Source organism: Mauremys mutica, chromosome 3, assembly GCF_020497125.1.
Source record: "Mauremys mutica isolate MM-2020 ecotype Southern chromosome 3, ASM2049712v1, whole genome shotgun sequence".
NCBI classification, from domain to species: Eukaryota; Metazoa; Chordata; order Testudines; family Geoemydidae; genus Mauremys; species Mauremys mutica.
In genome coordinates, this window is record NC_059074.1 from 85,100,715 (window position 1) to 85,126,954 (window position 26,240).

At 43.2% G+C, this 26,240-nt stretch overlaps 1 protein-coding gene and 1 long non-coding RNA gene across 5 annotated transcripts in view; one reads left to right on the forward strand and one right to left on the reverse strand.

Moving 5' to 3' along the window:
* LOC123365756 overlaps positions 1-26,240 on the forward strand; it is a 117,287-nt gene that overhangs the window by 44,924 nt on the left and 46,123 nt on the right. The gene's annotated exons all lie outside the window — the stretch shown is intronic.
* Positions 10,475-26,240, reverse strand: part of CDK19 (cyclin dependent kinase 19) — a 207,931-nt gene continuing 192,165 nt past the window's right edge. The window contains exons 12-14 of one of the 3 annotated variants that reach the window (XM_045008620.1): positions 25,854-25,932; positions 19,879-20,139; positions 10,475-15,101 (exon numbers count right to left, since the gene is read on the reverse strand). In XM_045008620.1, coding sequence (XP_044864555.1) covers positions 14,979-15,101; positions 19,879-20,139; positions 25,854-25,932 — 463 coding nt within the window. In that variant the 3' untranslated portion in view covers positions 10,475-14,978. The remainder of the gene's footprint in view (positions 15,102-19,878; positions 20,140-25,853; positions 25,933-26,240) is intronic. The other 2 variants (XM_045008622.1, XM_045008623.1) reach the window with 2 other exon arrangements.

Sequence of the window (26,240 nt, forward strand, 5' to 3'; positions counted from 1 at the left end):
TCGGCAACCGCTACGAACAGCTGGGTCGAACGCCGGAAGGGCTTCGTCCGCTCAATATAAAAAGCGAGGGCCCTGCGGACGTCCAGGGTGTGAAGCTGTTGCTCCCGAGGTGAGGCGTGCGGCTTCGGGAAGAAGACCGGGAGGAAGATCTCCTGATTGACGTGGAAGGCCGTAACCACTTTCGGGAGGAAGGCAGGGTGTGGGCGAAGCTGCACCTTGTCTGCATGGAAGACAGTATAAGGTGGACCAACCGTTAGAGCACGAAGCTCAGACACTCGTCTTGCCGACGTTATAGCGACGAGAAAAGCCGTCTTCCACGAGAGGTAGAGCAGGGAGCACATGGCTAAAGGCTCGAAGGGGGCTCCCATAAGCTTGGCCAGAACGAGGTTCAAGTCCCAGGCCGGGGTAGGACGTCTTATCGGCGGGTACAACCGGTCCAGGCCCTTCAGGAAGCGTGAAACCATCTGGTTCGAGAAAATGGATCGACCTTCTATGGCTGGGCGAAAGGCGGACACGGCTGCCAAGTGTACCTTCAGGGAGGAGAGCGTGAGACCTTGCTCTTTAAGGTACCAGAGGTAGTCCAGGATTGTAGAGAGAGGGACTAGGAAGAGATTAAGGCCGCGCTGGTCACACCAGAGGGCAAAGCGCTTCCATTTCGCGAGATAGGTGGAGCGAGTGGAAGGCTTTCTGCTTTCAAGCAGGACTCGCTGCACTGCCGCCGAACAGTCCCTCTCTGCGTGGGTCAGCCACGCAGGTACCAAGCTGTAAGATGGAGGGACTGCAGGTCCGGGTGGCGGAGTCTGCCGAAGTCCTGCGTGATGAGGTCCGGCCATAATGGAAGGGGAATGGGCTCCCGAACGGAGAGCTCAAGCAGCAGGGTGTACCAATGCTGCCTCGGCCAGGCCGGAGCGACGAGTATTAGGTGGGCTCTGTCCCTCCGAAGTTTGAGTAGCACACGGTGAATGAGCGGGAACGGAGGGAAGGCGTAGTGGAGGTGATCCGTCCAGGAGTACAGGAATGCGTCTGACAGGGAGCCCTGAGAGCGACCCTGGTAGGAACAGAACTGGTGGCACTTCCTGTTCTCCTTGGAGGCAAACAGGTCTACCTGGGGAAAGCCCCACCGTTGGAAAATCGTGTGTACCACATCTGGTCGAAGGGACCACTCGTGGGCGAGGAAAGACCTGCTGAGATGGTCGGCCAGCATGTTTTGCACTCCTGGAAGAAAGGACGCTTCTAGGTGAATCGAGTGGGTTACGCTGAAGTCCCACAGGAGCATCGCTTCCGTGCAGAGGAGGGAGGAGCGGGCTCCGCCCTGCTTGTTCACGTAGAACATCGCCGTCGTGTTGTCCGTGAACACTGCCACGCAGCGGCCTTGCAGGCGGGTGCGGAAGGTGTGGCACGCCAAACGGATCGCTCGCAGCTCTCGGACGTTGATGTGAAGAGCGAGCTCTTGGGGCGACCAGAGACCCTGGGTGTGAAGGTCGCCCAGGTGAGCCCCCCACCCCAACGCTGAGGCATCCGTGGTCAGGGTGACGGATGGGCGAGGAGGGTGGAACGGGACTCCTGCACACACGACCTCTGGGTCCAGCCACCAGCTGAGCGACTCGAGGGTTGGCTTCGTGACCGTGACCACCATGTCGATGGGGTCGCGATGCGGTCGGTACACCGACGCTAGCCAGGATTGGAACGGGCGAAGGCGGAGTCTCGCGTACGCGGTGACGAACGTACAGGACGCCATGTGGCCCAGGAGGCGCAGGCAGGACTGAACCGTTGTCGTGGGAAAGGTGAGAAGGTCTCGGATGATGGAGACCATTGTCTGGTGCCGAGATCGAGGGAGGCAGGCCCTGGCCAAACTGGAGTCGAGGACCGCTCCAATGAACTCCACCCGCTGCAAGGAGTTAAGGTGGACTTCTCGGCATTGATGAGAAGGCCGAGGTATCGAAATAGGGATAGTATATCTGTCATCTGGTCCATTACCAGCTGCCGGGATGTCCCGCGAACCAGCCAGTTGTCGAGATACGGGTAAACGTGTATGTGACGACGGCGGAGGGCTGCGGCAACCACCGCCATGCACTTGGTAAAGACCCTCGGCGTGGTGGATAGGCCGAATGGTAGCACTGCGAACTGGTAGTGCGCGTTGTTGACTACGAACCGCAGGTAGCATCGATGGGGGGCGGGTAAATCGTGATATGGAAGTACGCGTCCTTCATATCGAGGGCGGCAAACCAGTCTCCCGGATCCAGGGAGGGAATGATGGTCCCCAGGGTGACCATGCGAAACTTGAGCTTGAGCAGGTACCTGTTGAGCTCCTGGAAGTCCAGTATAGGACGTAGACCTCCTTTCGCCTTGGGGATGAGAAAATATCGGGAATAGAATCCCCTGCCCCGCATGTCGTGAGGCACCTCCTCTATAGCACCCAAGCTCAACAGAGTCTCGACCTCCTGTAGGAGGAATTGCTCGTGAGAGGGGTCCCTGAAGAGGGACGGGGAAGGTGGGTGGGAAGGAGGGGGCGAAACAAATTGAAGGTGGTAACTAGACTGGATTGTTTGAAGCACCCAGTTGTCCGTTGTTATTTGGGACCACGCTGGAAAGAAGTGGGAAAGGCGGCTGCAAAATAAACGGGAAGGATCCGGTACAGAGTCTGATGGGCCGTCCTTGGGCGTCCCATCAAAATGGCTGCTTGGGGCCCTGAGGGGCCTTTGAAGGCGGATGGGTCTGATTGCGCCTGTTGCCCGATGGTCTACGGCGATTTAGGCCGGGTCGGCAGCTGTTATAGGGTCGCGACCTAAGCTGATTAAATGGCCGGTAGGGTTGTTGCCGGAATGACCTTCGCTGGGTAGCCGGTGTGTGCATACCCAGAGTGCGAATGGCTATTCGACCGTCCTTGAGGGTCTGAATTCTGGAATCCGTCTTTTCAGAAAACAGACCCTGAGTGTCGAAGGGTAGGTCCTGCAAAGTGTACTGCACCTCCGGTGGCAATGTGGAGGACCGCAACCAGGAGATGCGCCTCATGGTTACTCCTGAGGCCAGGGTTCTAGCACCCGAGTCCGCGGAGTCCAGAGCGGCCTGGATGGAGGACCTGGAGGACTTCTTGCCCTCTTCCAGGAGGGCCGTGAACTCTTGGCGCGAGGCTGTTGGGACCAGCTCTGCGAATTTCGCCAGGGACACCATGATGTCAAAGGTGTATCTGGCGAGGAGGGCCATCTGGTTGGCGATCCGGAGCTGGAGACCCCCTGCCGAATAGACCTTTCGGCCCAACAGGTCCATGCGCCTCGCTTCCCTGGATTTCGGTGCTGGAGCTGGCTGACCATGCCTCTCCCTGTCGTTGACCGACTGGACCACGAGCAAGTCTGGTGCAGGATGGGTGTACAAGTACTCGTACCCCATGGGGGGGATGGAGTACTTCCTTTCGACACCGCGGGCGGTGGGAGGGACGGACGCCGGTGACTGCCAGATGGTAGTGGCGTTCTTCTGAATAGTGCAGATGAATGGCAAGGCCACCCGCACTGGAGCCTCAGCTCCAATTACATTTGTCACCGGGTCTTCGTCCTCAGTGACCTCCGCTACAGGGAGGTCGATAGCCTTCGCCACCCGGCGAAGAAGGTCCTGGTGTGCCCGCAAGTCAATAGGCGGAGGGTCTGCCGTAGAAGCCCCCGCCACCGCCTCGTCTGGTGAAGATGACGAGGACAGACCTTGGACCACGGCCTCCGCAGGTGGTTCCTCTATGGGGTGGGCAGCTGTCTCAGACCGTGGATGCTCCGCGGGATCAGGCGGTAACTGAGCCTCACCTGGTGGCGAAGGGGGCAGTCTGCTTACTGTGACCTCCGGTACCCTGCGTTCGGAGGCTGGGGTCCTCGGAGGGAAAGGAAGCCCTTGAGCTTCGTACTGGGCCCAGGGGACCCAGAAGTCCCACTGCTGCGCACCGTGGACTTGTCCTTGCGGGGCAGCCGGAAGATGGCCATTGCTGTCTGCCCGCGAAGCGACCGATGAGTGACGAGATGGCCACGGAGGTGCGGAGGCGCCGTCGATACTGGCAATCTGTCCCCGGACGGTGCCGAGGATCGGTGCCGGTCGTCGCGGTACCGAGATGGCGAACGAGACCATCAACTGCTGCGGTGCCGGGAGCTCAACCGGTGCCGGGAGCTCGACCGGGATCTCGACCGGCGGTGCCGGGAGCGGTTTCGGGAGTCACGGTGCCGGGAATGGTGCCGGGAATCGGACCTCCTGCGGTGCCGACGGGCTGGCGACCGGGAGCGTCTCCAGGAGTGCGACCGGTACCGCGATGTTGAGCGGTACCGGGACTGCGACCGGCGTCGAGAAGGTGAACGGTACCGCAATGGTGAGCGGTGCCGGGAGCTGGAGCGGCGTGACGGTGACCGTCTTCGGGACCGGGAGCGAGACCGAGACCTGGAGCGCCGTCTATCCCGTCCGTCAGGGGAAGGGGGCCGCATCATAGCCGGCTTACCCGCTGACTTAACAGCCCGCACCGGCGGTGCCGGGGGCCGGAGGCTCGGTGCCTCTGTGAGCTCTATGAGCTCTCTCGCCGTCGAGAATGTCTCGGGCGTGAACGGGAGCTGTAGCTCGACCGCGGTCGGCACCGGGGAGCAGGGTGGTACCGGACTCAACGGCCCTTGTGGCGCCGGAGTCAACGGTACGGTGCACGGTCTGTGCACCGCCACAGCCGGTACCGGAGGAGTTGGTGATGGCTGGGCTACTGGTCCCGAAGGATGCGGCTTCGAGGTCGCCTTCGCCGGCTTATGTTTCCTCAATGGGGAGAGGGAACGGTGCCGGGTCGCCGGTGCCGCTTGCGAAGGTCGAGGAGCCTCGGTACCAGAGCGGCTCGGGGCTGCTGGTGCGCTGCGCGCCGATGATGACTTCGGCGCCGGCGGGGTAGGTGCGGGGGCTGGAGCGTTGCCTCCATGAGGAGCTGTTTCAAATGACTGTCCCGCTCCTTTCTCGTTCGAGGCTTAAAGGCCGTGCAGATAGGGCACTTATCTGGACGGTGAGTCTCCCCGAGGCAGCGCAGGCAGGAGTCGTGCGGATCCCCGACCGGCATGTGCCGCTGGCAAGTCGCACAGGGCTTAAACCCCGGTGCCTTGGGCATGAGCCCGCACCGGTTGCGGAAGAAGAGGGGTAAACCCCCCTTATTCCCTTATCCTAAACTATAACTAACTAACTTATTCAACTATCTAACAACTAAGTACTTAAACAACTATATACATACAAGAGTAGAGAAACGCTAGGGCTGTGGAGGACAGAGAGCACTCCACTGTTCCAACTGGCCGTCACGGGCGGTAAGAAGGAACTGAGGAGCGGACGGGCCGGCTGGGGTATATAACCAGCGCCATAGCGGCGCCACTCCAGGGGGCGCCAGCCGGCCCGCCGGAGTTGCTAGGGTAAAAATGTTCTGAAGAGCCGTGCACGCGCAGCGCGCACACCTGACTGGAATGCATAGGAGCAATCACTCGAAGAAGAAGGACGGACTACATATTGCTTAAAATAGATTAGTTCTTTCCAGTCATTGGATGACTTAGGGGCACATGTTTGCATGACAAACCAGCTCTAAAATTTGAGTCAGAACTCCCCATAAAACATGAATATTGGCATTGTTAGGCTACTTCCTGAGAACATCAGGACTCCAGGGATTTTGGAAAATGGGTCTCATCTCAGACAGACATTTCAGAGTTGTCTAAAGTAAAGAGGGACAAAATGTTAGTGGGACCTGCATTTACATTTTACATTGTGAGTCTTTTCCTATGGAGCTGAGAGGGTGCTGTTAGCCAGAACAAGTCAGGCACACCCTGGAGAACTGACTCAGGTATGTTTCAATCCATGTCACACAACAGGCAGCACAGGGTTTAAAGAGAAGGAATGAATGATCCTTTTGACATTAGAATATCACAGACGCTTCAGAAGAATTGATCAAAGCAGGAACCGCCACCACAATAGGGAGCATTCAGCTGTACTTGGTGATCACTCAAAATTAGTGCCTGTCATTCTACCACCTGATTTTTGGATAAAGCTTGTCATGTTAATGGCAGCTGAGATGGGAGAAGCATCTGAGTTGCAAAACTCTCCCTCCAACACACCTGAACCTGGTGAACTGTCATGATCATAGACCAGTCTTTCCATGGAACAGACAAGAAAACAGGTTAACATATTTCCATGTAAATACTACACACCAAAAACATTTATATACACATGATGTGGTGGAGAAAATACATCAGACCCACTTCTGCACTTACAGCCCTGTCGGGTGGGAAGACGTGCTTGTAAGGGCTTCAGCTTTAAGTCCTCACTTTCTTACGGTTAAAAATGAATTGCCACCAATCGCTTGCTGAAGTTGCATTTGTAACTAGAGGTGCATGTTCTGGATGTTTTATGTTCTTAGCAGGTTGTATGAGCTTTAGCTATGATTGGAATTTTTATTAGACTTTAAACTTGTTCAATTAATACATTCTGTAGAACTGTGAATTAAGCACTCTTGAAATGTGTGAGATTAGCTCCTGAAAACGGAAGTCTTATCTAAATATATACAATACGTACAACACAATGTCAAATGAAGCTCCCTCGATCAGCTCAAATACCTGAACCCTGGAGAATTTTCATAACTCTGCAGTATTGGCCTCTCCCCTGAGACTTCCAGTAAGGGTGCCAGTTTGTGTCAGTTGGCTTCTGTAATGTGGACAACTGCCCATTAGGAACTGGACTTTGTCCATCACACTCAGTTCTTACAGGACACCAAAAAGCCATCAAATGGTAACAATTTGCAGTTGCTGCTGGCATAGGGTGACATTAATGTGGCAATTCAGAGGTGAACGTCTGAGTATGCCACCCCTTGGGCCATCTAAGTCTCTGTTGAAAGAGTAACTGTTACGTAGTTTGCAGCTTCATTTCCAAAACAGCTTGTGAACATCCATTATAAAATGGAAGCTTGGGAGCCTGTGATTTGTATGTAATACAGATCACCCAGCATTGTGGGATGCTGGGTGGTTTTGCCTAACAGCACAGTAGTCCTAGCTTAAATAATGGATTTACCCTCTTGTAACTGTAGAAATGGAAGCTGGTCATGTATACAGATGAAAAAAGTTCTCATGTTACTCATTTGAGAATGTCTGGCCTGGGACACACTGTGTATATCTGAAACCTTGCTGAAATATGAATGTTGAGAGTTGCTATACTTAGTTATTTTGGCTGTTCAGGGTATCCTGTTTTATCACATTTTTGGCTAACAAACCATGTCTCAGCACACACACACATTTGGATGTATGAATAAGCAGAATAACTAGGAAACTTGATTACAGTTTTTTTGTAGGTGTCTCTTCAGCATGCAGAAATGTGGTAAACTGTATTGGTAAGAACCCATCAGCTATACTACACAGGGAGATTTAGGAGATATCCTGAGACATTTTGCATGAGCAAACCACAGTGAAATGTTACACTGGGCTTCGCCTGCTGGAGGAATCCTGGAGCCTAAAAGCAAAAGTCTTTTGACTTCTACCTGCCTAGCATAAAGGGGTTACCACAGATTGCATGGAAATAGTCATCAACTAAGCACTAATTTTAGACATCTCATGTGTCCTTCCTGCCTTTTCCACATTCTTTTCCTTCTAAAGGTTTACATTTGTAATGGTTCTGTCAGTTTGAAAGTTCCCCCGCTGAAGTAATTTTCAGGTTAATTAATGAGGCTACTTTGCAGCATAGTGTGCATCCTTTCAGTGTGGAACTGTTGATTTATGCAAAGTGACCTAGATTTTGGGTTTTTTTGTTTTTGTTTTTTTTAACTTAGGCTGGAAAAGTCTGATGACATTGGTTATTTCCATTACCGTATCACACAGAGTGCCTCAATCAAGATTGGGGCCCCATTCTCCTGACCCCTGCATGTATACATTACCTACACTGCTTGTATTCTCAGTTTCTTGTGGGATGGAGACAGTATAGAACATATCATTATGATTAAATTTCATATCATAGGTTCTGTGTCTTCCAACAGAAGAAATCTGAGGGTTTTTTTTTAAATTATTGATTCAAAAATCACATTTAAAAATGAGAGAAGAGTCCTTAGCTAATTTGTTTTAGTAACTTTCACTGCTAGTTTAGATTTACATCCACAGAGCATGACTCCAATTTAGCAGTGACGTTACTGGGGCAAATAGATCCCTTGTTTAACAATTGATTTCAGGCATCAATTTGACTCATTTTGTTTTATTGGCATTTAAAATGCATTGATATGGAATGGCACCTAAAGGCAACATAGCCCAGGGAATGCTTTGCTGACTTATTTCATTCACAGACAAGAGAAGACAAGATTTTTAGCCACATGTTGTGAATGCACATAATAAAAGTACGCAATTTACACTTTCTTCCAAATTCTTCATCCTATTTAAGGGACTCCAAAGAACATAGTCTCACAGATAACGCTTTCTCACAAGTACTGCACATGCATGCCAGGATGTTTATTTTCAAAGCTAGAGACACTGATCCTGCAATAGTTTTTTTTATACAAATTACCTAAAATAAAAATATTATGTATGCAAGCAATAACCATCAGATTTTAAACGTCACCGGAATGAAGGATTATGACTTTTAAAAACATTTACTGTGGATATTATTGTTGTATAAGAATTCTGGGAATAGCACAGTATTTTACAGGCTGATTGTATCTAAAGTCCCATTACTCACATCCTTCACAACAACATTAGTTGTTTCAATCACTATAATGGTTGTGCTAATAAATATTTAATTTATTAATGAAAAAATCAATCCTTGCAATGTCTTGATGCAACAATAAAATATTTTTCTTTCTGAATATTAAAAAAATGCAAAAACAAATCACATTTGCTGACCATGCATCACTCTGTGTTGGAAAAGAAGGGCATGAAATTCACTTGCATGAAAAACCAATGTCTGTTAAATAGTATTTCAGGTCAACATTATCCTTTGTTGGCCTCTGGAACAATGCTAAACTTCTGAGTTTATCTAGACTGAGTTAATAATACCTAGCATTTCTGTAGTGCTGTACATTTTCAAAGTACTATACAAAAACTAACTAATCCTCAAACCACTACTGTGAGATACCCAAGTATTAGCCCCATTTTATAAATGAGGAAACAGACAGAAAGGAGAAGTGACTTTAAGGCCCCACGGATTCAGTAATAGAGCCAAAGTGTGAATGCAGGACCCTGACTCCTAAGTCTGTGCTCATTCCTCCAGACAACACTGCCTTCCACACTCCCTCCATCAATATTTGTAAAACCACCTGAAGTAAAAATTTATTGCCCTTAAAGTTTCAGCCTGATCTTCTGTTCAGAACTTGTATCTTGCCATCAGCAACAAATATTCTCTCTTTGACACTTTTTGTTGCCTCTCCTCTGCTTTGGTGCTAACTCTTAGCATAAGCTTGTCTCAGCTTTAAACACTGTCTTTGCAGCCCTTACCCATAAATGGCTGGATGCTGCAGGGCTGATTCTTCTTTAGATCATTAGTCATAAACTTAGCTCTTTGACACAGGATGCCAGACCTCAAAGGCTGGCATCCAACTTAAGCACACTGCAGGGAATGATGAATGATCTCTGAGACAATGCTGTACATTCCAGTGGACCAGGGATTTCGAAAGGCTGCTGCTGCTGCTGCTGCTGCAGCACTCCACCAAGTACAAGCAGAAGAGGGAAAAAACATAGTAAGTGGAGTAATGTAGGCAGAGAATCCTTTATATAACCATGTCTACTCCCATCGGCTAACCAGCCCTACTCTCTTCAAGAGGAATAAACATAACCACACATGTTGCAGCCCCTTGGAATGCTTGATGAAGAGATTCCTATAATTTGTAAATATCATCTGGAAAATGTTTTGGGATCCTTCTAGGTGAAAGGTACTACACACTGGAAATGCAAGGCACCAGTGCAGACACAAAGTAAAGAAACCTCTTTGATACCATGCATGCATCATGTTAAACCTAATCCTTGGACGCATCAGGGAGGAGGAATCAGTCAGAACTCTTTATTTGCTAGAAGCCAGCAGTAATGACAAGGGTACAGCACGTTCTTACCTTGTCCTAAAGTTACAGCAGAAATTCAAGCCTCTTTTTTGGTGTCAGTCGAGAAGCAAGTGAGTGGCAGCCATTCTCACACATGGCTGGGATGCAGAAAATGGGTGCAGTTTATGGAAAACGCAGTATAACAACCATCTCTGAAAAACTGACTCGTGGAGTTATAATATGCAGGCCAACGAAGCACAGAAAATCAACCTGAAAAACAGAGCTGAGTTCCCCAGCTCACGTTCTCCAATCTAACATGCTGTTACCTTAGACACTTGTGAGAATTATATTCAAAGATAGCCTAGAAATGGGATGGGGGGGAGGAGGAGGAAGAGGTAAGCGGGTGGGGGGGGGGTTAGTCTCCAAATGCACAGCTTTTTTAGAAGACAAATATGTAAAATCACCAGGTTGGTAGTTTTATATTTTTATAAGTGGTATCCAAGCTGCATGCTAAATCACTTTAGAGAGTACACCAAGCATTCCACCTGTTTTGTTTTTCCATAAAGCTTCATTCTATTTCCGTACATACAAAACACGAATACCCTCTTGGGTATTTAAAAAGGCTATAATTCCAAACTGGAGGTTTTACAAGCTCTGTTTTGTGTGGTTTATGATATCATAAACATCTGAATACAATTACAGGTCACAACTCTGCAGGATACATTGCTTCTTTTGTAACTCAATGTCTGATATTCACAACTTTCCAGCACACTTCTTTGATTTGAACCTTTTATTATTATTATTATTATTACAAATGTATATTATTTGTATTAAAAAAATTCACACTGAAGCAAAGTCAATTCAATTTCATGACAACCAGGAATATAAAATAAATGCAATGAACTCATAGTTCAGTTTTAACAGTCATTTCAAGAGCGACATGAGGACAACTTAAAAGCAGTAAACTCTTAGCTCTAGAATGAGAAACAAATATTTTGTTTTGTGGTTTTGCAAACCCATCAGCATGGGTATTGCTGTATGTGGCCACCATAGAGCTAAAGCAGCAAAGCTTTGTGGCAGCATGAAGAGCATATGCAGTAATCTATAATAAAAACTACAAAAATGAAGGATACGTGCATGAAATTATAAAAAAATAACTGAAGAGAAACAGACACACTTCCACCAATAGTAAACATGGGAGAATACAAACTAGAACAATTTGAAAAGTATACTACATTACATATATAAAAAGTTCTTTAAATTGCTGTTTAAAAGGACATCTTCAGTCCACATTTTGTGTAATACTTTTTAGTGTCTACACAAGACAGGTTTTTAAAAAAATTAAATAGTATTAATTTACTACTAAATATTTAGGAGATAACAGTGCATTAAGGATTTTTTTCATATAGTAATACATATCGCTCCTGTGTGGCAACACTTTTAGAAGATTACATATGGCCTTATGTACAATACATTTATTTAATCCTAAAACAATTCTTTGCTTAATGGTGTTTAAGTACCATTACTGAAGATTACGAAGGGGAACTAAGCTTTAATATGTTTATATAAAATATTAGACATATCTGAATACTTCAAGCTACCCCCAACCCTCCCCTCAGAATGCTCTTCCCTCCCCCTCCCCCCAAAAGATACAGTGTCACAGATACAGTGCAGGACTCGCAGCTTTCACAATATTCTTCCTTCATTGTGCAGTTTGTGCTACATAAACTTCACCAATGTAGACTATGCTGCTAATCCCATTCCTCACTCTCCTGTCTTCTCCAAAAACCAGATGAGAAACATTGCAGGATGGTATTTGACTGTCCACTGTTTCACCAAGGGAACAGGAATGAGAAAACAATCAAGTTGATGTCACTTTCCATTTCTAGTTGCCAGTGTGAAATACCTTTCTGAGGGCACACAGAGGTTATGGGTAAGGTCAAAACTGTGAATAATAATAAGTGTCAATTACCAAAACTCCACAGGTAGAAAAATATACATGATCCTGGGTTCCCATAACATATTACATGATTAACCTCAGAATACAAGGAGCATTTTTCCTCATGAAATTACCCCTGAACAAGTCTCTCTCATCTTGGCTCCCATCCACCCTGAAATTCACACATAGCTCACCAGAAAAGGCCAAATATCCGAACACCAACTGACAAAGAGAGAGAAAGCGAGCAAACGTGCACAGTAAACATTTTTAAGCAGTAACCACTGCTTCTATTTATTCCCCTTTCTACTTTTATTTTGAAGGCAATGGAGGAGTTAGCTCAGCTTTGCACGTGCACAGAAGCTGCAAGGGGCTAAAGCACAGCAAGCAATTTAGATCTAGCAAATACAGAATTATCTATTCAGTTTAGACAATGGTGATAGCAGTCATTCTAGGGGATGGAAGCTCATTGAATTAAAGCACATTATAATGCTGTGTATCTTTGCACTCCACACATCATGAACCTACACTATGATTCAGCTTTGCTGGCACTATAAGAGTCCAGCTTAATTACAAGCAGATTTTTGTCCCCCTGCCACCATCAATAATCTGATGATGAATAAAAGCAGGTGGGAGGGGGACAAATGTTAGACAATTGTGTTACAATAGCCAATGGTGTTTTGAGAGGACAGAGGGATATGAAGAAGACAGGAGACAATGACCAGGAGACAATGTCCGGAGCCTGGTATCCAGAAAACTGGAAGCCAGTCACAAGAATATCCAATAAATGTTGTTGTAGGGCAGGGGCAAAATTCTCCTTCAGATAGACATGGGACTCTCACTGACATCATTAAGAGGTGGGGACTTGCAGTTTTTGAGCCCAGATACATTGCAAGCAGGTAAAAATATTTACTAACAATTAAAATCAGTTCCTGCCAACTAAGTTACGGAGAAGCACAGGCCATGTAGTATCACAAAGAATAAAGGTGGAAAGTATCCAATAGGAGATGGTTTTGTCCTAATAATAATTTATATTTTCCTTCAAATTGCTTCATTTTTATCACTTCTTGCCCATTCTATCTTCAATCACTTTCCAGAGAAGCCTGGTGTCATCGGCAAACGGAGCAAAGTCTTGTGGCAGCTGGTGTGGCCAAACCAGGTTTCCAACTGGTTATAAAAGCAAAACATTTTTGTGAGAGGAAAAAAAGCATTTAAGGTGACTGGGAGCTCACTCTCAATGGAAATATTTATTACTCTAACTGGGACAAAAAACCATTATCCTCAGAGCAAACGGATCTACCACCTGCCTAGTTTCTATCACAATTTTGGTGTGGAATGTATAGTGGTTATGTCTAAAATCTTGCATGGATTCAGGATAGAACACAACTAACCATGATATCGCACTGTGTAGTGTAAATGTCCGCAATATCATTGCTTAAACATAATTTGCTCCTTTCTTGACTTCTTCTCCAGCAATCAATTAAAAAAGACTGGTGCTGCTCATACAGCAAAGAACATTCTAAAGTACATGAATGTCTTTCCAGTTTTAGTGCAATCAAATTCATCAGCCTTATTTCTAAACACAGAAGGAAAATGGAGCTGCTTCAAATTATACATTATGTGTCTCTGAATACCTGTGGCTCCGAAAGTTGGATAATGATCCTCCGATTATGCTTGCAAGCTCTAATTATTTACCTGGGATAGACTGCTAGTAACCCATCCACTTATGGTCCTTAGGCACAATCACAACGTGTTTGCTCTTGAGAAAAAGAAACATTTCAGTGCAACCAATCTGGATTAATCATAGCAATGTGAAGAATAAAGAATTTGAGTATTAAACATGAAAAATGAAGACAATTTTCAACATGTTCTTCAAAACATACAATAAGTTCTCTTAAATTTGATGATCTTATATAAACACGGACAATTATTTGTTTTTTATTTTATAATCCTTTACATTTTTGTCATCTTTATACTTAGATAATTGATTTGGGGAAACTGACAAAGGGAGACTGCATCAGAGAAGCCAGATATATAGAGCTCCCACACACATTAAAGAAGTGGTGTTTTGTTTTGTTTTGTTTTTTTAAACAAGGACTAGTATAAGTCCTCAACCACTTTTTCTCTTCTGCTGAGATCATAGGGCACTAAATATATTTTCCTGGCTATTTTGGGTGCCCAGCCAGAGAAGACGTTCCATTACATTCCATTTCTCTGTTCCAATGGCGCTCCGAAAGCATCTCATTTTCATGTAAGTATCATGCTTTAGTTTAAAATAATGCTTAATTCAACACTACTCAGAACATGGTCATAACATGTATGGGATTCAACATGAAAGATTTAGGAAACATTCACAATCTTCTGTTTGGTGTACAGTCCAGTACCATGAAGCACATTAGCTGCTGCAGAGACTTGGGTTGTTTTTTTTTTGTTTTTTTTCCCCCCTAAGACGTCGCCTGAAAACTAGACTAATACAAACAGAATAGTAAAATACTCTGGAACAGTAAAATTTGCTGTTCTTGACATCCATGAGGAAAACAGTAATATCCTGTGAAAAAAACATAGTGCTTTTAAAAGGTGCATTATACCTGTATAGCTAAACTGGTTTGCCTAGTATAAAACTAACTATATACAAGCTTGAAAGCCTGGGAATTCAAGATTTTAAAACTTTAAAATCCCATTAAAGAGATTTGAAAAGATAGATTTATGGTGATCACTACAGCATGAGAAAGGTGCACCAGGAATCCTTCAAAAATTCCAAAGATTAAAGAAGTTAAGTGCTGGGTTCAGATCAGACGGTTTCATTAGAGTTACCACAATGGAACACATGCGAGGGAAGCGCGGGAGGGCGGGGGGCACTTCACAAGAATCTCCTTTATGGCAATAAAGAAGGAACAGAGTCATTGAAAAAAAAATCTTCAGTAAATAAAGTTTTCCTTTTATAATTGTGAATTTTAAATCTGTATCACAGTTTGCATTTTTGGTTCTTCTCATTGTTAGGAACTTCATATTGCTGGAGTCTTTTGACTTATAGTCCATTCCTTTCTAAGCGCAGTCTATTAGGTCTCAGTACCTATGAGACTGATGATACTGAGAGCTCTGTTGAGATGATGTGGAATAGCCCATTGTACTCTGGGACTGAGAAGATCCCTGAATGTTGCTTTGGTAACTCAGGCGTGAACTGGAGTGCTGGAGAAAAAGAAAATGGAAAAGAAATTAAAACAGCCTGTTAGAACAATGAGGCAGGGAGCTTTTCAACTCTAAGAGGCTCATTCAAATCAAAATGCTGGGTGAAAGCAACTGAACATCATTCCTCTTTAAGGGCCAACAGCATGATATATTGATAATAATGATTTAATTAACACCCAAATGGTGTTAGGTGTTTGACAGGCATGGAAAAAGACAGAAGTTATAATCCAAGACCATTTAAAAATAATTTGGAAGTGATTGAACCCCATTGCTAACTCTTAATCTTTGTTATTTCTTAATCCCATGTCTAACGATCATGATTTATTTTTAATAAATATCTATTTTTATTTGTTATTTCTATGCCACTATTAACTAAATAACAAATATAAGTGACTGCCGGCTCCACACTCTCATTCTCTACATTGGGGGTGGGGGGTGGAGAGATTAGGTGTGCTAGAGAGGCAATGTATTCAGTTCCAGAGGAGATGGAATAAGAGTAGGGAAGAAGTGGGGGAATATGGCTTAAAAGATACCCCAACATCTGACTGGGGAGACTTGTTGATAAGTTCCGGTAATAATAATACTCTAGAACACGTCTCGATTCCTGTTCTGGTGCTCCATTTACTAAAAATAATGACATTTACACAGAGATGCCAGTGAGTGCATTTGTGCAAGACCTTAGTATTTAATTCCCTGAATTTACTCTTTAAATTGCCAGAGTTGTGAAACAAGGTTTCACAGAAACAGAAAAAAATGTTTGTTATTCATTAATCTTAATACTTTGTATGGAGCAGATCTCAATGAAGAAACATCAGCTACTTTAAGAATTTCAAAATACTTGTACAGTATTTTGCAGATTCATAACAAAATAGTGATTCAATCTGTTCATGCCTTCCAGTTTCCTTGCCAATAAACAGTTAAGACCTGGTAGTATGTATCATATCATATAACACTTCATATAAAACATATGTAGCCCTTTTCATGTAAAATATTTCAGGGTCCTGTATAAATGATCAAATCTGGCCTTCAGATCAAATAAATGCCTGTGTACCCCTGGTCTTAGATTTTGTTTTACACAGCTCTGATCCTGTTGCCTTAACATTTAGCATCCAGGCATTCAACAAAGAACAAAAACAAACTAATGCTCTGTCACCAGCTATGATAAACATTCATCTAGACCAGGGGTCGGCAACCTTTCAGAAATGCTGTGCCGAGTCTTCATTTATTCACCCTAATTTAAGGTTTCACGTGCCAGTAATACATTTTAACGTTTTTAGAAGGTCTCTTTCTATAAGTCTATAATATATAACTAAACTATTGCTGTATGTAAAGTAAATAAAGTTTTTAAAATGTTTAAGAAGCTTAATTTAAAATTAAATTAAAATGCAAGGCCCCCCAGACCGGTGGCCAGGACCCAGGCAGTGAGAGTGCCACTGAAAATCAGCTTGTGTGCCGCCTTTGGCACACGTGCCATAGGTTGCCTACCCCTGATCTAGACTCCACTAAAAAGATGAATAAATGAAAAAATGAAAAGGGTCAGAAAGTTAGACAAAAACCAAGCAAACCAAGAATTATAGTTGTCATTCTTAGAAATCATAGAATATCAGGGTTGGAGGGGACCTCAGGAGGTCATCTAGTCCAACCCCCTGCTCAAAGCAGGACCAGGACCAATCCCCAACTAAATCATCCCAGCCAGTGTTTTGTCAAGCCTCACCTTAAAAACCTCCAAGAAAGGAGATTCCACCACCTCCCTAGGTAACCCATTCCAGTGCTTCACCACCCTCCTAGTGAAAAAGTTTTCCCTAATATCCAACCTAAACCTCCCCCACTGCAACTTGAGACCATTGCTCCTTGTTCTGTCATCTGCCACCACTGAGAACAGTCTAGATCCATTCTCTTTGGAACCCCCTTTCAGGTACACCTCTACCTCGATATAACACTGTCCTCGGGAGCCAAAAAATCTTACCGGGTTATAGGTGAAACCGCGTTATATCGAACTTGCTTTGATCCACGGGAGTGCGCAGCCCCGCCCCCCCAGAGCACTGCTTTACCGTGTTATATCTGAATTCATGTTATATCAGGTCGCATTATATCGGGGTAGAGGTGTAGTTGAAAGCCGCTATCAAATCCCCCTTCATTCTTCTCTTCTGCAGACTAAACAACCCCAGTTCCCTCAGCCTCTCCTCATAAGTCATGTGCTCCAGCCTCCTAATCATTTTTGTTGCCCTCCACTGGACTCTTTCCAATTTGTCCACATTCTTCTTGAAGTGTGGGGCCCAAAATTGGATGCTGTATTCCAGATGAAGCCTCACCAATGCTGAATGGGGAATGATCATGTCCCTTGATCTGCTGGCAATACCCCTACTTATACAGCTCAAAATGCTGTTAGCCTTCTTGGCAACAAGGGCACACAGTTGACTCATATCCAGCTTCTCGTCCACTGTAACCCCTAGGTCCTTTTCTGCAGGATCACTGTGATGAAGGATGGCTGTGATTAAATAATATAAATGATTGTTCACCACAGATTTAAATTCAGAAGATAAGTGAGCCCAAAAGCAAAATATTTTTCCTTCTAATTTTGATTAAATCTAATGGAATAAGATTAATGACATAAAACTAAAAGAATGCATTTAACTAGGCTATGCTTACTTTAGTCCCACAAAAGAGAATTTCTGTTTTGACTCCAGATTTGAACAAATTGCAGACATTCCATTCTGGATATAAGACAAACAGTCAGCTAGAACTGAGAGAGAGAGAGAGAGCTACAGCTAGCCAGATACAAGTGTAAAAATGGATAATCAGATTATACTGTTTAGCAGCTGATTTAAGGGGAACATACAAATAATTAACAGCACAGGGGTCAAAATAAAGCCTAGAGTGGAGGGGTCACTAAAACAAATGGCTACAGGCTGTGCATAAAAGAATCACAAGAGCTACATTTAATTTTCCAAAAAGGTAAGCCTTAAATTAAGAAAATCCTGTAATGGGAAGGCTTGCCTAGAAGTCCAAGACATCCTGAAGGATCCCATGGTCAATAACATCAAAAGTAGCACAAAAATCCTCAAAATATGGACAGAAACAAGCCAGCCATAAATAGGGACTTTCCGAGATCTCAATCCACTCTGGAACTTTTCAAGAAAGAAATTTGACTGAGTTATTGTTACTCCTAAATTGCCATCACCGCCTTTAAAATCATTTGCAATAAAGAAAGAAAACTAGAAATGCAAGGAGAATGTCTAGCATTCAGAAATCAATTATCTGGGGTGGGGGGGTTGATGGGTTAGGAAGTCAAAGCAGCTGTAGAGTAAAAAGAAAGGTTTAAAAGAGGCTGATCTGAGTCTTTATCAAGATGATGTCCTTACTAAAAGTATCTAGCAATAGCATTTAGAATCCTTGCAAAAACATAACTTCAAGTGAGATCCAAAGACGACAACGAGGAGTCCTTGTGGCACCTTAGAGATTAACAAATTTATTTGGGCATAAGCTTTCGTGGGCTAAAACCCACTTCATCAGATGCATGGAGTAGAAAATACAGCAGGTAGGTATAAATATACAGCACACAAAAGCTTATGCCCAAATAAATGTGTTAGTCTCTAAGGTGCCATAAGGACTCCTCATTGTTTTTGCTGATACAAACTAACATGGTTACCCCTCTGAAAAGTGATATCCAGTCTCTTCTCATCCTGACATATTTTCAGTGATCTTTTAGATAAGAAACAAAGCTTTGTTTTCAGGTGTATTCTTTTTTAAAATGAAAAATATTTATCTGGTGATGCTCAATTAATCTTGTCTGAAATGTTCATGATCTCCCCAAGTATTTGTAAGTTTGGTTCATACAATGCTTTGAATTATTTCATGTATGTCACCTATTCAGTGGAAAACATATTTTAATTCTAATAAACCAAGACAAATGTGCAGCTTCAAAAAGAATACAGAAATATTTTCATTTAATATAATCTAATGCTGCTATAGTGAGAACATACTGAGAGTGGAAAACAACAGACCAGTTTATTGCAAATAACCCCCCCCCAAACGTTTCATTTGAAGATTCACTTTTTAATTCACTCACAGGAAGCATTTTAGAGATAAATTGGGAATCACCATTATTAGAGTGTCTTGCCTAAGCACGAAGCATACTGACTCACTTATAGATCTATGTTATAGCATCACAGAAATTGTTGATCTTTAAGATTAAAAGAACAGTTATCAAGGTATTAAGACAAACAACAGAATATGAATTGTCCCATCTATCATTATCACATGGAACAGAAAGTGGCAGGAATTAAATCAAAGAACCTGTGCTGTTGACTCAGCATATTTTTCTAGGGCCTGCTTCTCACATGGGATCTATCCTCCAGAGTGCTGACTACTCTGGACCCAATCAAGCAAAACACTTCCGCATGTGAAAACAGAACCACTGACTTCAGTGGGGTTACTCACATTCCTAAAGTTATGCACATGTTTTAGAATGATATTGAAATTCTGAGGACAAAACGAAACCCTATTGAAATCTATATAAATACCAAAGAGTGAAATCCATCTATAATGAATACATTATATACATTATATTACATGAATTGATATAGTGAAATGTTTTTTAAACTGAAGTAGAACTAAAGTCCACAGTTCTACTAATAAATTAGAGCAAGCACAATTCCATTATAATGAACTTCACTTAAAGTAAATTTATTCTGTGGAAATATTTCACTATAAAATTCTACAGTGGAATACACCTTGCCCCTAAAATTAACTAAAGTATAACAATCAGAGTCTGTACCTGATAATCTGAAGGCATGACAGGCCCGCCTGAGTTAGTGCCTGAAGGCCCTATGCGTGGTTTCTTATTTGGAGGCACCTGATTGAGGCTAGAGTCCTGGCTGTGCTGAAGTCCTGCCCCAGTGCCACCTCCTCCTGCTCCACCTCCTCCTGCAGTCCCATTTGTCTGGGTACTGTTTTGCTGTTGCTGCTGCTGAGGTGCTGCTTGCGGTTGCTGCTGAGGTGCTGTTTGTTGCTGATGTTGATTCTGTTGCTGTTGATTCTAAGAGAAAGCACAGCTGGGGATGGTCACTTTTTTCCTGAATTGTTTATTTACATTTGGTGTCACAAACTCTTCAGAACCCCTAAACCACAATGTGGGTGAGAACTAGCCACAGCACAAAGCACAGCTGGACTTTAGTGAAGAGCACCAAAGTAAGTGAAACATCTGTCCTCAATATGCTGCAATTTGCTCCAGGTAGATATTTGTGAACTGAGGAGGGATGGATAATTTCAAAGTTACTTAAACTTTGTGGGTTTGAAATTTCAGAATAGAATAAAATTGTTCGTGGTTCATATTTTAAAATAAGGGGAAAAAAGCACTGGGGGGGAAAAAGCAACTTGAATGACAATCTAGTACCTCCTATCCCTAGCCAGCCACTCCAGATCAGCTTAATAATGAGAAGGATGGAAGGAACTATCAAGAAAATGGTGGTGGTCACATCACGAATGAGTGCAAATAAGCTGCGGCAGGGCAGCCAGATAGCAGTGGTGAGCAATAGCAAATAAAGTAATAATACTTTGCACTTCAATAGCACCTCCCACCCAAGAATCAAAACAACTTTCCAAATAGTAATGAAGCTTCACAGCAATCCTATGAGGCAGGTGGCATTATCTCCATTTTACAGATGAGTCAACTGAAGCACAGAGAGATTAAATGAGTTGTCCAAGGTTACATAGTAAATCTGTGGCAGAGCTGGGAATAGATATTCCAAATCCTGAGTTAGAGTGCTATGCTTTAACCACCTTGCAATGAGAGAGATGCTGGGAACAGGGCCAAGCATGGTGCCCTAGACACAGGGTCAGAGAGTCTTGGTGATGGCAGGAGGAAGAGAGTTTGTTAGAGCAGACTGCCTGGAACAGGGCTGAAGGACAGTGTTTTCTGGGGCTGAAGGAAGGATCTGGGGGCAGAGAATGAGGGGAAAAGGTAGCTGAAAGAAGGGAGGGAGAGAGAGATGTAAGATAATTGAAAGAGACACTAGGGCCTGGTAGCAAATAAAAGAAAGGGGAAGGAGCCAGAAAGCAGAGAGAAAAAGGGCAGAACATATGGATGCAGAGTGTAGGAGCTGGAGAGCAAAGGAGACTCTGGTGGCCTGGCAGCAGAGACCTAAGGACTTGAAAGAATGGAGGGTGGAGCGTGATAAGCAAGAGTTCCACAGATAATCAGCTGTAAAGAAACAGAACCATCCAGCACTGTAAAAGGTTCTTATTACCGGGCATCTGTGCAGCCAAGGGGATTACAACAGTGACCATTTTTATTTGTTGTTCATATAAGATATAAAACTTTCTCTTTAGAGAAACAAAAACACACCTTTAGTGCAGTCTGAGTTTCACCAGGCAATACATAAAAACTCTAAAATGTTGCTCAAAATATTTGAGCACTTTTTGGTAAATACTTTAAAACTTTATAAAATTCTGAACTCATTTCAGTTCTCCCAGGGTCTTGGGGGTGAGGGGTCTGCTTAACCAGACAACAATTTGTCAGAGCTTAACTGTGGTCAACCTTTATGGAAAGCTTAAATAATTCGCTTCCCATAAGTCATAGGAACCAATTGCCTTCAGCACAAACTTCTTGGCAGACTCACTAATCACAAGCTATTTAGCATCCTCAAACTAAAGTGTGCATCAATTGCCATTCATCACGACAATGTCACAAGTTACACTCCAGATGAAATTCAAAAGAATGTATTTATTTAGGACTGCACAAAGGCTCATTCTGTCTTGCATCTACATGGAGGGCTTATGTCTCCCTTTCCTATCTGCTAAAGTCAAAAATATATCCTACTGCCTGTGTGCATCATACAAGTCACATCCAGTTTCTATTTCAGGGGAGATCAGCAAGTTAACTTGTTACGTTTTTTTTCTTTTAAAGTTAATGAAGTTTAACTTTTTAAAAAAAAAGAAGTTATTTATCTCACAGAGGTAGCTCAAACCATTATTAAAGATCCACATGAACTGTCATATTTAAGACCCCACTTGTATCATAGTGCTGAGATTGTCATTTTTTTCAATTAATTATTTGACATTTTGTGATTTTTTACATATGGGTGCTTGGGTCTGAGCTGAACCATTTTCACTATGAATCCCCACAGGTGCCAAGTTGAAACCTGGGCTGTATGAAAAACAGAGAGAATTCTCACAACTGGGGCTAATGATTTGTTTCACATGGGGTGTGGATCATGGATTCCATGTTTTTTCTGGCTTTGGACAGGTGAGACATGGAGATTACCTAGCTGGTTTGAGAAATCTGTGTAGTGCAGCTACTGTTCCTTTTGCTTTTGAAAGAGGACAAGGCCTAGTCTACACTAGAAAAGTTTGCCAGTATAGCTATAGTGGCAACTCCCCTAGTGTAGATGGCAGCTTATACCAGCAAAAGTGTGTTTCTGCCATTACCATTTTTAACAGTTATCTGAATGAAGTAAGTTACATCAGTGTGGAGAATGAGGTATATAACTGTGTTATTTTGTTATGAATATTATATGTACCTCAGTTTGCCTGCCTGATATTATTCTGTCTGACTACATGGAACTGAATTTAGAAGGAGCTGTAAGGAAGAGCAAGCAGAGACCAAAACAATGGTCAGAGATAAGCTCTGGGTAAATGAGTTCAGAGGGACAATAGCTGGCGATTAAATTGGGAAGATGCTCTTCCCAGAGGCTGTGACACTCTGTTTTGTGAAAGCCAGAATCTAGATATCAAAAGGACCATAAATAGTTCAAAGCAACCTGTGGAGAAGGGAAGGGGTTGTGGGAACTGCTACTTGAGGTGACACATTTTGAATTCAGCAGAGAATTCAGCGGCACAGTCTGCAGAGGTGAGGTTACCTACGTTGAATGGAACCCTCCTAAACTTGCACGGAAAGGAATAAGTCTAGGTAAGGCCAGACACATGTACGTTTTTGTTGTTTTCACCCATTTCCCTGATCACAGTGTATCTTTGGGTGAATCAACAATACTTTTGTTTGGAAGGAGCTATTTTCAGTCACTTTAATAAGTTGCTGGTCACAGGCTCCTGGAGGAAAATTTCTTGCAGGTGCCAAATACATACAAGTCTATTGTGTTAACATGAAAATAGGAGGATCCTGCCACCACAGGATCCAGTCTAAGAATGGTAGACCTGTGTGGTTACACTCAAAGAGAGGTAAGGTAGTGAAACCTGTCAGTTAAGGGGTGCACTCAAGAGGGACTGCAAAGGGATCTAAGGCACAGCTCGCACTGTAGCAATGACAGCATGGTTGACGAAACATGTTGTAGCTTGGAGGTCCACTCTAAGGTGGGATGAATGCCCACAAAGAGACAGGGAGAATGCACTGATGCAGTTCACCCCATGACAACAGGCAAAAGCACTTACTTGCTAGTATAACTATGTCCACACTAAGGCTTTGGCCATATAGAAATGTCATAAAAATAAAGAAATCACACCCGTAACTGACATTACTATACCAGCAAGTTTCTAGCATAGACCTGCCTGAGTCTGGAAAGCAGTGCTGGAGACAAGGCAGATGCACCTCGCCCCCACAGGCTTTCAGGCACTGCTGCCACTGCAGGTCTAAGCTGGCAGGCACCGGTGCAGTGGTATCCAGTGTTTTGAAATGGTTGTGAACTGTTAGAGGTCGTTAAGTGGTTTAACCTTTTTTTTAACGACGAATATTGGCAACCAGTGACTGGGAATTTGTCTTTTATCGTATTTCTAGGACCAGATCTGCCTCACAGGGTTGCTGTGAAACTTTATTACTGTTTGGAAAGTTGTTTTGATTCTTGGGTAGAAGGTGCCACTTGAAGTGCAAAGTATTATTACTGTTAATATAAATTATTGTGGCAAACAACAAGCTTTAGTAAGCATATATTACTTTTTCAAGACATTTAGTGAACTATTTCCAGACTGTATTTTATGTGCCAGCTATTGCTAGAATAATTGTTCCTTCATGTCCATCACTGCAATAAAGGGTTTTGCTGTTTTCACCCATTAAGCTGAGTATCTTCCCACTGAAGGGATCTTTGCCACCGCTCTCATTATTGCAGCATTTGTGACAACACAATGACGTTGTGCCTGCACTCTATTAGAAAAGTAAATCTGACATTCAGGAATTGCATAACTCAATGGGATGAAACTTGTTATATAGTAAAGGTGTAAGAACAGGAGCATGTTCCCCTGCATTGCCACCCTCATTCATTCTACTGTTTTAGTTAGAAAAAAATCTAGCCATGTGTCTGAAACAAGGGGGTTTTACTTAGGAAAAAATCATGGGGTTTTGTTTTTGTGAATACTTATTTAACTTTGCTGACAAATGAAAATTTTGGAGAAAGGATGTTTTTATTAAAGATTTACCCTTCCGTTAAAGTGTAAGAGCTCCAGATACACCATCTCAGAGACCTCCTGTAAGTTTTCCAGCAAAATCAGGAAAGAACAAACTTGACATTCCTGATGTTCATATGTTTTTAAAAAAAAATCATCTAGGCCTTTTTTATATATCATAAAGCAGCAAAACATGATACAAATCCATTTTTTAAAAACACCTTCACTGGTTACCTTTAACAAACTTTTCCTGTTGTGGAGACAGATTCAATGAGTAATACATAGTTTAAAATGTCATTTTTTTCGAAATTAACTAGATATGCTGCAAAATCTTTATTTATAGCATGCATAAATATGGGACAGTCCCCACGAGACACAAAGACTATTTATACAATAGATCATAATAGCTGCTTTGAATATTTATACTGTGCGTGTCAATTTGTTTAACTAAATAACATTTCCCAAGAAAATGAAATGCAAATATATACTTTAACACTCACAAATGAGTAAAATCAACTTAACAAAAGCCAAACTCATTTGAACTCATGTTGTTTCTTATTGTTCAGTAACTGAAAGTTTAAAAAGCATTGCTAAGTCTCGGAATTTCAATTACATCAGTATCATGACTCCACTACTATTTTAATTTAGGTTTTGTAATTTCCTAGTCTCAAAAAAAGACCTGGGGAACAAAATCCTGAGGATTTCGTAGATTAACATTTCCCCCTGCTCTGACACTGTCACATGCAAAAGAAATACTAATCTACAATATCAGCTCAGAAAGTAGAATTTACTCTTTCAAATGTATCATTGATAGGCACAGCTTTAAATCAAACTGGGCTCCCATGTTGTACAGACTATCTGACCCAGAGGACATGCACAACCAGAGGGTTTCTCTTGGATCAATAACAGGCCCTGTCCCCATGCAGCCGCCAGGACACAAGTTGATTACAGCATGAGGCTTCTCTCTTTTTCTTCTGTTAGCCATGTACGCCTCTACCCCGATATAACGCCGTCCTCGGGAGACAAAAAATCTTACTGCGTTATAGGTGAAACCGCGTTATATTGAACTTGCTTTGATCTGCCAGAGTGCGCAGCCCTGCCCGCCCCCCCCCCACCGAGCGCTGCTTTACCGAGTTATACCCGAATTCGTGTTATATTGGGTCGCGTTATATCAGGGTAGAGGTGTATTACTCACAACGTCTGACTAGCTGTACATTTTTAAGTTTAGGAAAAATACAAACAATCTTATTCATTATAATTTACTATGCATTAATGTGAAACTTTCTAATGTACTGTGAAAAATTTTGGGACAGTCTTGTCTTCAAAACACATTCCTGGGTAAGAGCCCATGTTCTGTTAGTTTCCCTTTGTGCTATCACAACTTTTTTATTACATTTTGAAAAAAAGTGCCTTTTATTATACCTTATCTCCTTTTTCTTCGGGTTCATCCTCATTGAGGAATTCTCGTTTTGGATAAGGAATCTGGCAGCCAGCAAATACACTGAAATATATCAAACAGCAAATCAGAGACATACTAAACATACATGCTTCTGAAATTAATTTATTTAATGTCAGGGCTTTTTCTTTTAATGTTTGTTATGCCTTGACTCCAAATTACTAAGTGACACCCTCTAGACACCCAAAAGATCTATAACTACTGGTAGATGTACACTGATTTTAATTTTTGCTATATTTGCTGTTGGCAAGCTGCCTTCCTTTAGAATTATAGCAGAACTGAGTGAGCACAAATAACAGCACAATTATTTGCTGTCCTGACACTGCATTTGTTCACTTTGCTGTGTGAATCAA